General features: G+C 41.8%; 1 protein-coding gene across 2 annotated transcripts; it reads left to right on the top strand.

Moving 5' to 3' along the window:
- Positions 1–455: 455 nt before the first annotated feature.
- On the top strand, positions 456–11,035 carry LOC138674162 (uncharacterized). Of its 2 annotated transcripts, XM_069762077.1 has the most exons (3): positions 456–620; positions 9,181–9,629; positions 10,121–11,035. In XM_069762077.1, exons 2-3 carry the CDS (start codon positions 9,186–9,188, stop codon positions 10,919–10,921), a joined length of 1,245 nt encoding a protein of 414 aa, XP_069618178.1. In that variant the 5' UTR covers positions 456–620; positions 9,181–9,185; the 3' UTR covers positions 10,922–11,035. The 2 variants fall into 2 exon arrangements, with proteins under 2 accessions (XP_069618178.1, XP_069618179.1); XM_069762078.1 differs by lacking the exon at positions 456–620 and having other exon boundaries at positions 9,140–9,629.
- The last annotated feature ends 1,014 nt before the right edge of the window (positions 11,036–12,049 follow it).

A 12,049-nucleotide genomic window follows, 5' to 3' on the forward strand; every position in this document is an offset into this window, starting at 1 on the left:
TGTGGTGAAACAAGAATAATAATAATAATAAGACATAAAATACAACAAAACAGTGAATAACAAGTGGATAAAAATGAATAATAGATGTTCATAGACATATACATACATTCACTTAAATATGCATGCACATATACATACAAAAAGGTGAAAAAGAAAACAGAAGAAAAAAGAAAAACAGCGTAAGCACAACGGTATGCCGATAAATAAAAAAGTATATACTATAAAGAAACGCAATTAACGATATTGACAAGAAATAAATAATAAAAATATATATATGTGCACAAAATACCAATACAAAAAATCATAATAGTAAAGCAATCGAAAAAATAAATAAATGAAAAGTAGAAAATAAAAAAAATAAAAAAAAAATATGAATAAAAATAAAATAATAACAATGATAATAGTAAATAATAAATAATAATATATTAATGTGGTCCATCATTCTTTCTTTTAGATCTCAAGAGAAGAAAATCTTCATCAGGTATCTTCTTACGCACCGGAAGAAGGAAATAAATGAGAAATGGAAAACTACTGCCATGACACCAATGCAAGATATATCTCCAGCTCGGAAAAGTGACTACAGTGATCCAAGAAACGACTAAAGGAAAAGAACAAATAGTGTAAGTATTATACAATAGGGGTCAAAACAATTCGCTATCAAACATTTTATCAATTGTGAAACCAAGGCCGTCATCTACTATGCTACCTGCCCTTGCCCTAAAATCTATGTCGGCCTCACCACTCGCCAATTTAAAGTGCGTGTACACGAACACGTGAATGGCATTATTGCCGCACAGAATGAAAATGACATTTCCATCTTAAAGACCATTCCAAAACACTTTAAACAGTTTCACAATTGTGACCCAACGTGTTTTAAGGCCAGAGGTATTGACAGGATCATTCCATCAATCAGAGGAGGCAATATTAGTCAAAAACTGGCACAAATGGAGTCTAGATGGATATGGTCACTAGATACAATACAACCCAGAGGTCTTAATGAAAATATTAGCTTTGTTCCATTTTTATGATCACTTGTTTCCACCAGTCATTCCAGTTCATGTTTTTATTGCATTTTATTTATTTATACTATTAAAATGTTGTTTTTATTCTGTTTTTAGCGAGCACCGTGTCCGTCTATGTTTTTTAAGCATGTTCTATTGTTAAGGGGCTATTGTATAATACTTACACTATTTGTTCTTTTGTTCATGCGCCCCTATGTTTAACATGGGGGACGCATGCGTTTTTGTGTGTTGCGTTTTGCAACACTTGCGTCTTTTTTGCCGCTAGCGTCGGACCAAGAAAACGCAGCAAGTTGCATTTTTCTTGCGTCCGATTTTCGGCAAAAAACGACGCACGTGTCGCAAAACGCAGCGTTTTTGCGTGCGTTTTGCCGCGTTTTTGTGTGCGTCGTGCGTTGCGTCGCCGACGCAGCGGCGCGCAACGCTAGTCTGAATGTAGCCTAACACTTGTCATTTCAACCTCACATCTGTCATTTTCTGATCACTCCACTATTTTTCCTCACTTCTCTCATTTTGCACTCACACCTTTTCATTTTCACCTCACACCTCTCATTTTCACCTCATCACCTCAGTATATACATGTTTGTCATCTCTCTTATATATAGTATACATCTGTATGTCATCTCCTGTATATAGTATATACCTGTATGTCATCTCCCCTGTATATAGTATATACCTGCTGTGTGTCATCTCCCCTATACAGTGGGGCAAAAAAGTATTTAGTCAGTCAGCAATAGTACAAGTTCCACCACTTAAAACGATGAGAGGCGTCTGCAATTTACATCATAGGTAGACCTCAACTATGGGAGACAAACTGAGAAAAAAAAAATCCAGAAAATCACATTGTCTGTTTTTTTAACAATTTATTTGCATATTATGGTGGAAAATAAGTATTTGGTCAGAAACAAACAATCAAGATTTCTGGCTCTCACAGACCTGTAACTTCTTCTTTAAGAGTCTCCTCTTTCCTCCACTCATTACCTGTAGTAATGGCACCTGTTTAAACTTGTTATCAGTATAAAAAGACACCTGTGCACACCCTCAAACAGTCTGACTCCAAACTCCACTATGGTGAAGACCAAAGAGCTGTCAAAGGACACCAGAAACAAAATTGTAGCCCTGCACCAGGCTGGGAAGACTGAATCTGCAATAGCCAACCAGCTTGGAGTGAAGAAATCAACAGTGGGAGCAATAATTAGAAAATGGAAGACATACAAGACCACTGATAATCTCCCTCGATCTGGGGCTCCACGCAAAATCCCACCCCGTGGGGTCAGAATGATCACAAGAACGGTGAGCAAAAATCCCAGAACCACGCGGGGGGACCTAGTGAATGAACTGCAGAGAGCTGGGACCAATGTAACAAGGCCTACCATAAGTAACACACTACGCCACCATGGACTCAGATCCTGCAGTGCCAGACGTGTCCCACTGCTTAAGCCAGTACATGTCCGGGCCCGTCTGAAGTTTGCTAGAGAGCATTTGGATGATCCAGAGGAGTTTTGGGAGAATGTCCTATGGTCTGATGAAACCAAACTGGAACTGTTTGGTAGAAACACAACTTGTCGTGTTTGGAGGAAAAAGAATACTGAGTTGCATCCATCAAACACCATACCTACTGTAAAGCATGGTGGTGGAAACATCATGCTTTGGGGCTGTTTCTCTGCAAAGGGGCCAGGACGACTGATCCGGGTACATGAAAGAATGAATGGGGCCATGTATCGTGAGATTTTGAGTGCAAACCTCCTTCCATCAGCAAGGGCATTGAAGATGAAACATGGCTGGGTCTTTCAACATGACAATGATCCAAAGCACACTGCCAGGGCAACGAAGGAATGGCTTCGTAAGAAGCATTTCAAGGTCCTGGAGTGGCCTAGCCAGTCTCCAGATCTCAACCCTATAGAAAACCTTTGGAGGGAGTTGAAAGTCCGTGTTGCCAAGCGAAAAGCCAAAAACATCACTGCTCTAGAGGAGATCTGCATGGAGGAATGGGCCAACATACCAACAACAGTGTGTGGCAACCTTGTGAAGACTTACAGAAAACGTTTGACCTCTGTCATTGCCAACAAAGGATATATTACAAAGTATTGAGATGAAATTTTGTTTCTGACCAAATACTTATTTTCCACCATAATATGCAAAGAAATTGTTAAAAAAAACAGACAATGTGATTTTCTGGATTTTTTTTTCTCAGTTTGTCTCCCATAGTTGAGGTCTACCTATGATGTAAATTACAGACGCCTCTCATCTTTTTAAGTGGTGGAACTTGCACTATTGCTGACTGACTAAATACTTTTTTGCCCCACTGTATATAGTATATACCTGAATGTCATCTCCTTCTATATATAGTATATACCTGTATGTCATCTCCTCCTGTATATAGTATATACCTGTGTGTCATCTCCCCTGTATATAGTATATATCTGAGTGTCATCTCCTCCTGCATATAGTATATACCTGCATGTCATCTTCTATATATAGCATATACCTGTATGTCATCTCCTCCTGTATATAGTATATACCTGTGTGTCATCTCCCCTGTATACAGTATATATCTGAGTGTCATCTCCTCCTGCATATAGTATATACCTGCATGTCATCTTCTATATATAGCATATACCTGTATGTCATCTCCTCCTGTATATAGTATATACCTGTATGTCATCTCCTCCTGTATATACAGTGGGGCAAAAAAGTATTTAGTCAGTCAGCAATAGTGCAAGTTCCACCACTTAAAAAGATGAGAGGCGTCTGTAATTTACATCATAGGTAGACCTCAACTATGGGAGACAAACTGAGAAAAAAAAATCCAGAAAATCACATTGTCTGTTTTTTTATCATTTTTTTTGCATTTTATGGTGGAAAATAAGTATTTGGTCAGAAACAAACAATCAAGATTTCTGTCTCTCACAGACCTGTAACTTCTTCTTTCAGAGTCTCCTCTTTCCTCCACTCATTACCTGTAGTAATGGCACCTGTTTAAACTTGTTATCAGTATAAAAAGACACCTGTGCACACCATCAAACAGTCTGACTCCAAACTCCACTATGGTGAAGACCAAAGAGCTGTCAAAGGACACCAGAAACAAAATTGTAGCCCTGCACCAGGCTGGGAAGACTGAATCTGCAATAGCCAACCAGCTTGGAGTGAAGAAATCAACAGTGGGAGCAATAATTAGAAAATGGAAGACATACAAGACCACTGATAATCTCCCTCGATCTGGGGCTCCACGCAAAATCCCACCCCGTGGGGTCAGAATGATCACAAGAACGGTGAGCAAAAATCCCAGAACCACGCGGGGGGACCTAGTGAATGAACTGCAGAGAGCTGGGACCAATGTAACAAGGCCTACCATAAGTAACACACTACGCCACCAAGGACTCAGATCCTGCAGTGCCAGACGTGTCCCACTGCTTAAGCCAGTACATGTCCGGGCCCGTCTGAAGTTTGCTAGAGAGCATTTGGATGATCCAGAGGAGTTTTGGGAGAATGTCCTATGGTCTGATGAAACCAAACTGGAACTGTTTGGTAGAAACACAACTTGTCGTGTTTGGAGGAAAAAGAATACTGAGTTGCATCCATCAAACACCATACCTACTGTAAAGCATGGTGGTGGAAACATCATGCTTTGGGGCTGTTTCTCTGCAAAGGGGCCAGGACAACTGATCCGGGTACATGAAAGAATGAATGGGGCCATGTATCGTGAGATTTTGAGTGCAAACCTCCTTCCATCAGCAAGGGCATTGAAGATGAAACGTGGCTGGGTCTTTCAACATGACAATGATCCAAAGCACACCGCCAGGGCAACGAAGGAGTGGCTTCGTAACAAGCATTTCAAGGTCCCGGAGTGGCCTAGCCAGTCTCCAGATCTCAACCCTATAGAAAACCTTTGGAGGGAGTTGAAAGTCCGTGTTGCCAAGCAAAAAGCCAAAAACATCACTGCTCTAGAGGAGATCTGCAGGGAGGAATGGGCCAACATACCAACAACAGTGTGTGGCAACCTTGTGAAGACTTACAGAAAACGTTTGACCTCTGTCATTGCCAACAAAGGATATATTACAAAGTATTGAGATGAAATTTTGTTTCTGACCAAATACTTATTTTCCACCATAATATGCAAATAAAATGTTAAAAAAACAGACAATGTGATTTTCTGGATTTTTTTTTCTCAGTTTGTCTCCCATAGTTGAGGTCTACCTATGATGTAAATTACAGACGCCTCTCATCTTTTTAAGTGGTGGAACTTGCACTATTGCTGACTGACTAAATACTTTTTTGCCCCACTGTATATGTACCTATATGTCATCTCCTCCTCTATATAGTATATACCTGTGTGTCATCTCTCCTGTATATAGTATATATCTGTGTGTCATCTCCCCTGTATATAGTATATACCTGTGTGTCATCTCCTCCTGTATTAGACCTCGTTCACACGTTATTTGCTCAGTATTTTTACCTCAGTATTTGTAAGCTAAATTGGCAGCCTGATAAATCCCCAGCCAACAGGAAGCCCTCCCCCTGGCAGTATATATTAGCTCACACATACACATAATAGACAGGTCATGTGACTGACAGCTGCCGTATTTCCTATATGGTGCAATTGTTGTAGTTTGTCTGCTTATTAATCAGATTTTTATTTTTGAAGGACAATACCAGACTTGTGTGTGTTTTAGGGCGAGTTTCGTTTGTCAAGTTGTGTGTGTTGAGTTGCGTGTGGCGACATGCATGTAGCGACTTTTGTGAGATGAGTTTTGTGTAGCAACATGCGTGTAGCAACTTTTTGTGTGTCGAGTTACATGTGACAGGTTAGTGTAGCAAGTTGTGTGCAGCAAGTTTTGCGCATGGCGAGTTTTGCGCGTTGCGAGTATTATGTGTGGTGCCTTTTGAGTATGTGCAAGTTTTGTGTGAGGCAACTTTTGCATGTGTTGCAACTTTTGTGCATGTGGCAATTTTTCCGCGTGTGCAAGTTTTGCGTGTGGCGAGTTTTTCATGAGGAGAATTTTGCACTTGTGGCGAGTTTTGCAAGAGCCTAGTTTTTGCATGTGGCGAGTTCTGCGCGTGGTGAGTTTTGAGTGGCGACTTTTGTGTTTTGACTTTTATGTGGCGAGGTTGGTGTATTTGTGGTGAAATGTGTGCTGAGGGTAATATGTGTTCAAGCACGTGGTAGTGTGTGGCGCATTTTGTGTGTGTTCATATCCCCGTGTGTGGTGAGTATCCCATGTCGAGGCCCCACCTTAGCAACTGTACAGTATATACTCTTTGGCGCCATCGCTCTCATTCTTTAAGTCCCCCTTGTTCACATCTGGCAGCTGTCAATTTGCCTCCTACACTTTTCCTTTCATTTTTTCCCATTATGTAGATAGGGGCAAAATTGTTTAGTGAATTGGAAAGCGCGGGGTTAAAATTTCACCTCACAACATAGCCTATGACGCTCTCGGGGTCCAGACATGTGACTGTGCAAAATTTTGTTGCTGTAGCTGCGACGCTTCCAACACTTTTCCTTTCACTTTTTCCCCATTATGTAGATAGGGGCAAAATTGTTTGGTGAATTGGAAAGCGCGGGGTTAATATTTCACCTCACAACATAGCCTATGACGCTCTCGGGGTCCAGACGTGTGACTGTGCAACATTTTGTGGCTGTAGCTGCGACTTCTCCAACACTTTTCCTTTCACTTTTTCCCCATTATGTAGATAGGGGCAAAATTGTTTGGTGAATTGGAACGCGCGGGGTTAAAATTTCACCTCACAACGTAGCCTATGACGCTCTCAGGGTCCAGACGTGTGACTGTGCAAAATTTTGTTTCTGTAGCTGCGACGCCTCCAACACTTTTCCTTTCACTTTTTTCCCCATTATGTAGATAGGGGCAAAATTGTTTGGTGAATTGGAAAGCGTGGGGTTAATATTTCACCTCACAACGTAGCCTATGACGCTCTCGGGGTCCAGACATGTGACTGTGCAAAATTTTGTTGCTGTAGCTGCGACGCTTCCAACACTTTTCCTTTCACTTTTTTCCCCATTATGTAGATAGGGGCAAAATTGTTTGGTGAATTGGAACGCGCGGGGTTAAAATTTCGCCTCACAATATAGCCTATGACGCTCTCGGGGTCCAGACGTGTGACTGTGCAAAAGTTTGTGGCTGTAGCTGCGACGGTGCAGATGCCAATCCCGGACATACACACATACACACACACACACACACACATAAAGCTTTATACAGGTCCTTCTCAAAAAATTAGCATATAGTGTTAAATTTCATTATTTACCATAATGTAATGATTACAATTAAACTTTCATATATTATAGATTCATTATCCACCAACTGAAATTTGTCAGGTCTTTTATTGTTTTAATACTGATGATTTTGGCATACAACTCCTGATAACCCAAAAAACCTGTCTCAATAAATTAGCATATTTCACCCATCCAATCAAATAAAAGTGTTTTTTAATAACAAACAAAAAAACCAACAAATAATAATGTTCAGTTATGCACTCAATACTTGGTCGGGAATCCTTTGGCAGAAATGACTGCTTCAATGCGGCGTGGCATGAAGGCAATCAGCCTGTGACACTGCTGAGATGTTATGGAGGCCCAGGATGCTTCAATAGCGGCCTTAAGCTCATCCAGAGTGTTGGGTCTTGCGTCTCTCAACTTTCTCTTCACAATATCCCACAGATTCTCTATGGGGTTCAGGTCAGGAGAGTTGGCAGGCCAATTGAGCACAGTAATACCATGGTCAGTAAACCATTTACCAGTGGTTTTGGCACTGTGAGCAGGTGCCAGGTCGTGCTGAAAAATGAAATCTTCATCTCCATAAAGCATTTCAGCCGATGGAAGCATGAAGTGCTCCAAAATCTCCAGATAGCTAGCTGCATTGACCCTGCCCTTGATGAAACACAGTGGACCAACACCAGCAGCTGACATGGCACCCCACACCATCACTGACTGTGGGTACTTGACACTGGACTTCAGGCATTTTGGCATTTCCTTCTCCCCAGTCTTCCTCCAGACTCTGGCACCTTGATTTCCGAATGACATGCAAAATTTGCTTTCATCAGAAAAAAGTACTTGGGACCACTTAGCAACAGTCCAGTGCTGCTTCTCTGTAGCCCAGGTCAGGCGCCTCTGCCGCTGTTTATGGTTCAAAAGTGGCTTTACCTGGGGAATGCGGCACCTGTAGCCCATTTCCTGCACACGCCTGTGCACGGTGGCTCTGAATGTTTCCACACCAGACTCAGTCCACTGCTTCCTCAGGTTCCCCAAGGTCTGGAATCGGTCCTTCTCCACAATCTTCCTCAGGGTCCGGTCTCCTCTTCTCGTTGTACAGCGTTTTCTGCCACATTGTTTCCTTCCAACAGACTTACCATTGAGGTGCCTTGATACAGCACTCTGGGAACAGCCTATTTGTTGAGAAATTTCTTTCTGGGTCTTAAGGTACCGTCACACAGTGCAATTTTGATCGCTACGACGGCACGATTTGTGACGTTCGAGCGATATAGGGACGATATCGCAGTGTGTGACACGCTCCTGCGATCAGGGACCCCGCTGTGAATCGTACGTCGTAGCACATCGTTTGAAACTTTCTTTCGTCGTCTAGTGTCCCGCTGTGGCGGCATGATCGCATGGTGTAACAAAGATGTGCACGATATTGTATACGATGTAAAGGGCGGAGGAGCTGGCTACGTAGGAGCTCTGAATTCTCCACCTCCCGTGTGCTGATTGGGCGGTACAATACTGTGCGCTCATTCGACAAAGGACTATTGTTCCCAGCGGATAAAACCGGAGCTCTCGAGCGCGCTATTCATTTCTCTCTGTAGCACGTGCTGTAAACAGAACTCCTAAATTCGCTGGATTCCCTGGACTTTTAACTACTAGACTTTTACCGCAAAAGGTATGTATAACGCTACAGCGTAGCATATGTTGCGCTTCAACGGGGATAAACGCTGGAGTGTGGTCGATTGTTCCTTTGAGTAGGGTAGGCCTGAGAACCTCAGGTACACAGCTGTAGCGTGGCCCAATTAATTAATCCTTTTACAGATCGAGATGGTTGACTGCCCCATTTAATACCAGTAGTAACATACTGTATATAGTTATTAGATCAATGGTCAGAACATTGTTTTGTAAGCACGTGTATTTATTGTACGTTTGTTTTCTTTTTAGGAACTATGCTCACTTCCGATGAGAGTTCTGTTGTTGCTGCTGCCCTGGTGTTTGAGGCAGCACGTCTCCAAGAGGAGAGACGTCCTAAACGAAAACGTCGCATGTGGACCCGGAGCTGGCTGCAGAAAAGATCCACATTGTCACACATGGGTCTCATAAGAGAGTTACGTGACAATAACCCTCATGATTTCCGAAACTACCTTCGGATGTCCGAGGAATCCTTCAAAATAATACTGTCTGCTGTTACGCCACTCATACAAAGGCGTGATACGCCGATGCGTGCAGCCGTGCCCGTGGAGGAAAGGTTGGCGGTGACACTGCGGTTCCTGGCAACAGGAAGGTCTCTTCAGGATTTGCAGTTTTCCGCCGCTGTTTCCAGACCTTTCCTGAGCGTTGTGATTCCGGAGACATGCGAGGCCATTGTGCAGAGCTTAAGGCATTATATGGAGGTACTACTATATTTTTTTTGGCTGCTGTGTTATGTCGATATATTATACTAGCTATTGAACCCGTTCTATGCCCTGATGGCGAGCATTTCTATTGGTATATGTTCTACATCCTATCATGTGCTGCTCCCATCCTGCGCCCCCATTCAGACATGTGCTGCTGTGATCCTGCGCCATCCTGCGCCTCCATTCTGACATGTGCTGCTACCATTTTGCGTCTCCATTCTGATATGTGCTGCTCCAACCCTGCGCCACCCTTCTTTTATTTGCTGCTCCCAACGTAATTTTATTGATTAGATAATTTAGATATATTGTTTAGCACCCCCTCTGAGTCACCGAAGCCATCTGAAAAAATGGCTGCCTGCATACTCAGGGTTGTTGACTTTGTTATACTAATCCATACTGCGCCTCAATCACTGTAGGATGTCCACATGAGAGTGTATGTGCATAATATATTTGACCTAATTTGTACATGTTTCCTTCTCATCTTGCAGTTTCCCAAGACGGCGGATGACTGGAAGAGGATTGCTTCCGATTTTGATGAGCTGTGGCAGTTTCCAAACTGCGGTGGTGCATTAGATGGAAAGCATGTGCGCATCACGCAACCAGCCAACTCTGGATCCTTTTTTTTCAACTACAAAGGATATTTCAGTGTGATCCTCATGGCCCTTGTCAATGCGAACTATGAGTTTGTCGATGTGGATGTTGGCATGAATGGTCGAGTCTCCGACGGTGGTGTTTTTGAACACACTTCATTTGGGGAAAGCTTGAGGAACAATGAACTGCTGTTGCCACTAAATGAAGACACAAAAGCAAACCTAAATTTTGTCTTCATCGCTGATGAAGCTTTCCCTCTTCATCCACATTTGCTGAAGCCATTTGCACAGAGAACACTCACACCGGAGCGCAGAATCTTTAATTACCGGTTGTCGAGGGCCCGTCGTGTGGTTGAAAATGCCTTTGGGATTATGGCAAATCGGTTTAGAGTGTTCCACACAGCTATCAACTTGAAGCTGCCGTCTATAGACTTTGTGGTTTTGGCATGCTGTGTGCTCCATAATTTCCTGAGACGTCATGATACGAGCTCCTATTCTCCTCCTTCGTTTATTGATGCAGTGGACGCAAGAACCGGAGATATTGTGCCCGGGGAATGGCGTACACAACCGGATAATTTTACAGCTCTTCAAGCACTTGGATCTGGCAGACAGGCAGACGATGCAAGGGACTGTCGCGAAAAATACTGTCAGTACTTTAATGGTTCTGGAGCTGTACCCTGGCAGGATCGCGCCGTATAAAAAAATATTTTTTTTTGCTTTGCTGTCATATAAACCTCTCTAAATAACTTTAAATGTGATGCCTATAAAATGGTGCTGTTAACCCTTATAGCTTGGTAAACATTAAAGAAAGAATGCGAAGATTTTTGGTTTTTTTTGTAACAATTTCTTGGTTTTAAATTATTAAACAACAAAATATAACATAAACCCCAAAAAAAAAAAATTATCTCCTTCCACGGCCCAAGAGGTGTCGCAGCGTCACGCCCTGCTGCTCTACTTGAGTCTGGAGGAGCGCTGCTGTCTGCTGCAGGAGCGCTGCTGTCCGCTCCAGGCGCAATTGTCTCGCCTCTTGCTTGAGGGTGTCAATGATGGCCTTCTTGACATCTGTCAGGTCGCTAGTCTTACCCATGATGGGGGTTTTGAGTAATGAACCAGGCAGGGAGTTTATAAAAGCCTCAGGTATCTTTTGCATGTGTTTAGAGTTAATTAGTTGATTCAGAAGATTAGGGTAATAGGTCGTTTAGAGAACCTTTTCTTGATATGCTAATTTATTGAGACAGGTTTTTTGGGTTATCAGGAGTTGTATGCCAAAATCATCAGTATTAAAACAATAAAAGACCTGACAAATTTCAGTTGGATAATGAATCTATAATATATGAAAGTTTAATTGTAATCATTACATTATGGTAAATAATGAAATTTAACACTATATGCTAATTTTTTTAGAAGGACCTGTATATTAGATTTTTTTTTTTTATGTTATTTTCTATTTTTTATTTTATTATTTATTTATTTTTATATTTATTTTTATTTATTTTTCATCATCAGTTATATAATTTTCATATTTATTTTTTATTTTTTTTATTTAGTATTTCTTCACTATCACTATGTATTATTTAATTATTAATTAATTTTTTTCATTATTATTTTTTATTTATTTGGTTTCCCATTCTACTCATTTATCTTCTTATTTCTAATTACTGCCATCTCCTTCTCCTTCCCCTTTTTCTTCGCGGTCCCCACATTAGTTATTATTTCCAGTCTATGATACATGCCTGCACGTCTATTCCCTCATAGTATCAGCACACCAGGACCTGCCTTTTTTCATCTCCTTTGCTTTTGAGGACCTGTTGGTCACATGTCCTTTAT

Source organism: Ranitomeya imitator, chromosome 4, assembly GCF_032444005.1.
Source record: "Ranitomeya imitator isolate aRanImi1 chromosome 4, aRanImi1.pri, whole genome shotgun sequence".
NCBI classification, from domain to species: Eukaryota; Metazoa; Chordata; class Amphibia; order Anura; family Dendrobatidae; genus Ranitomeya; species Ranitomeya imitator.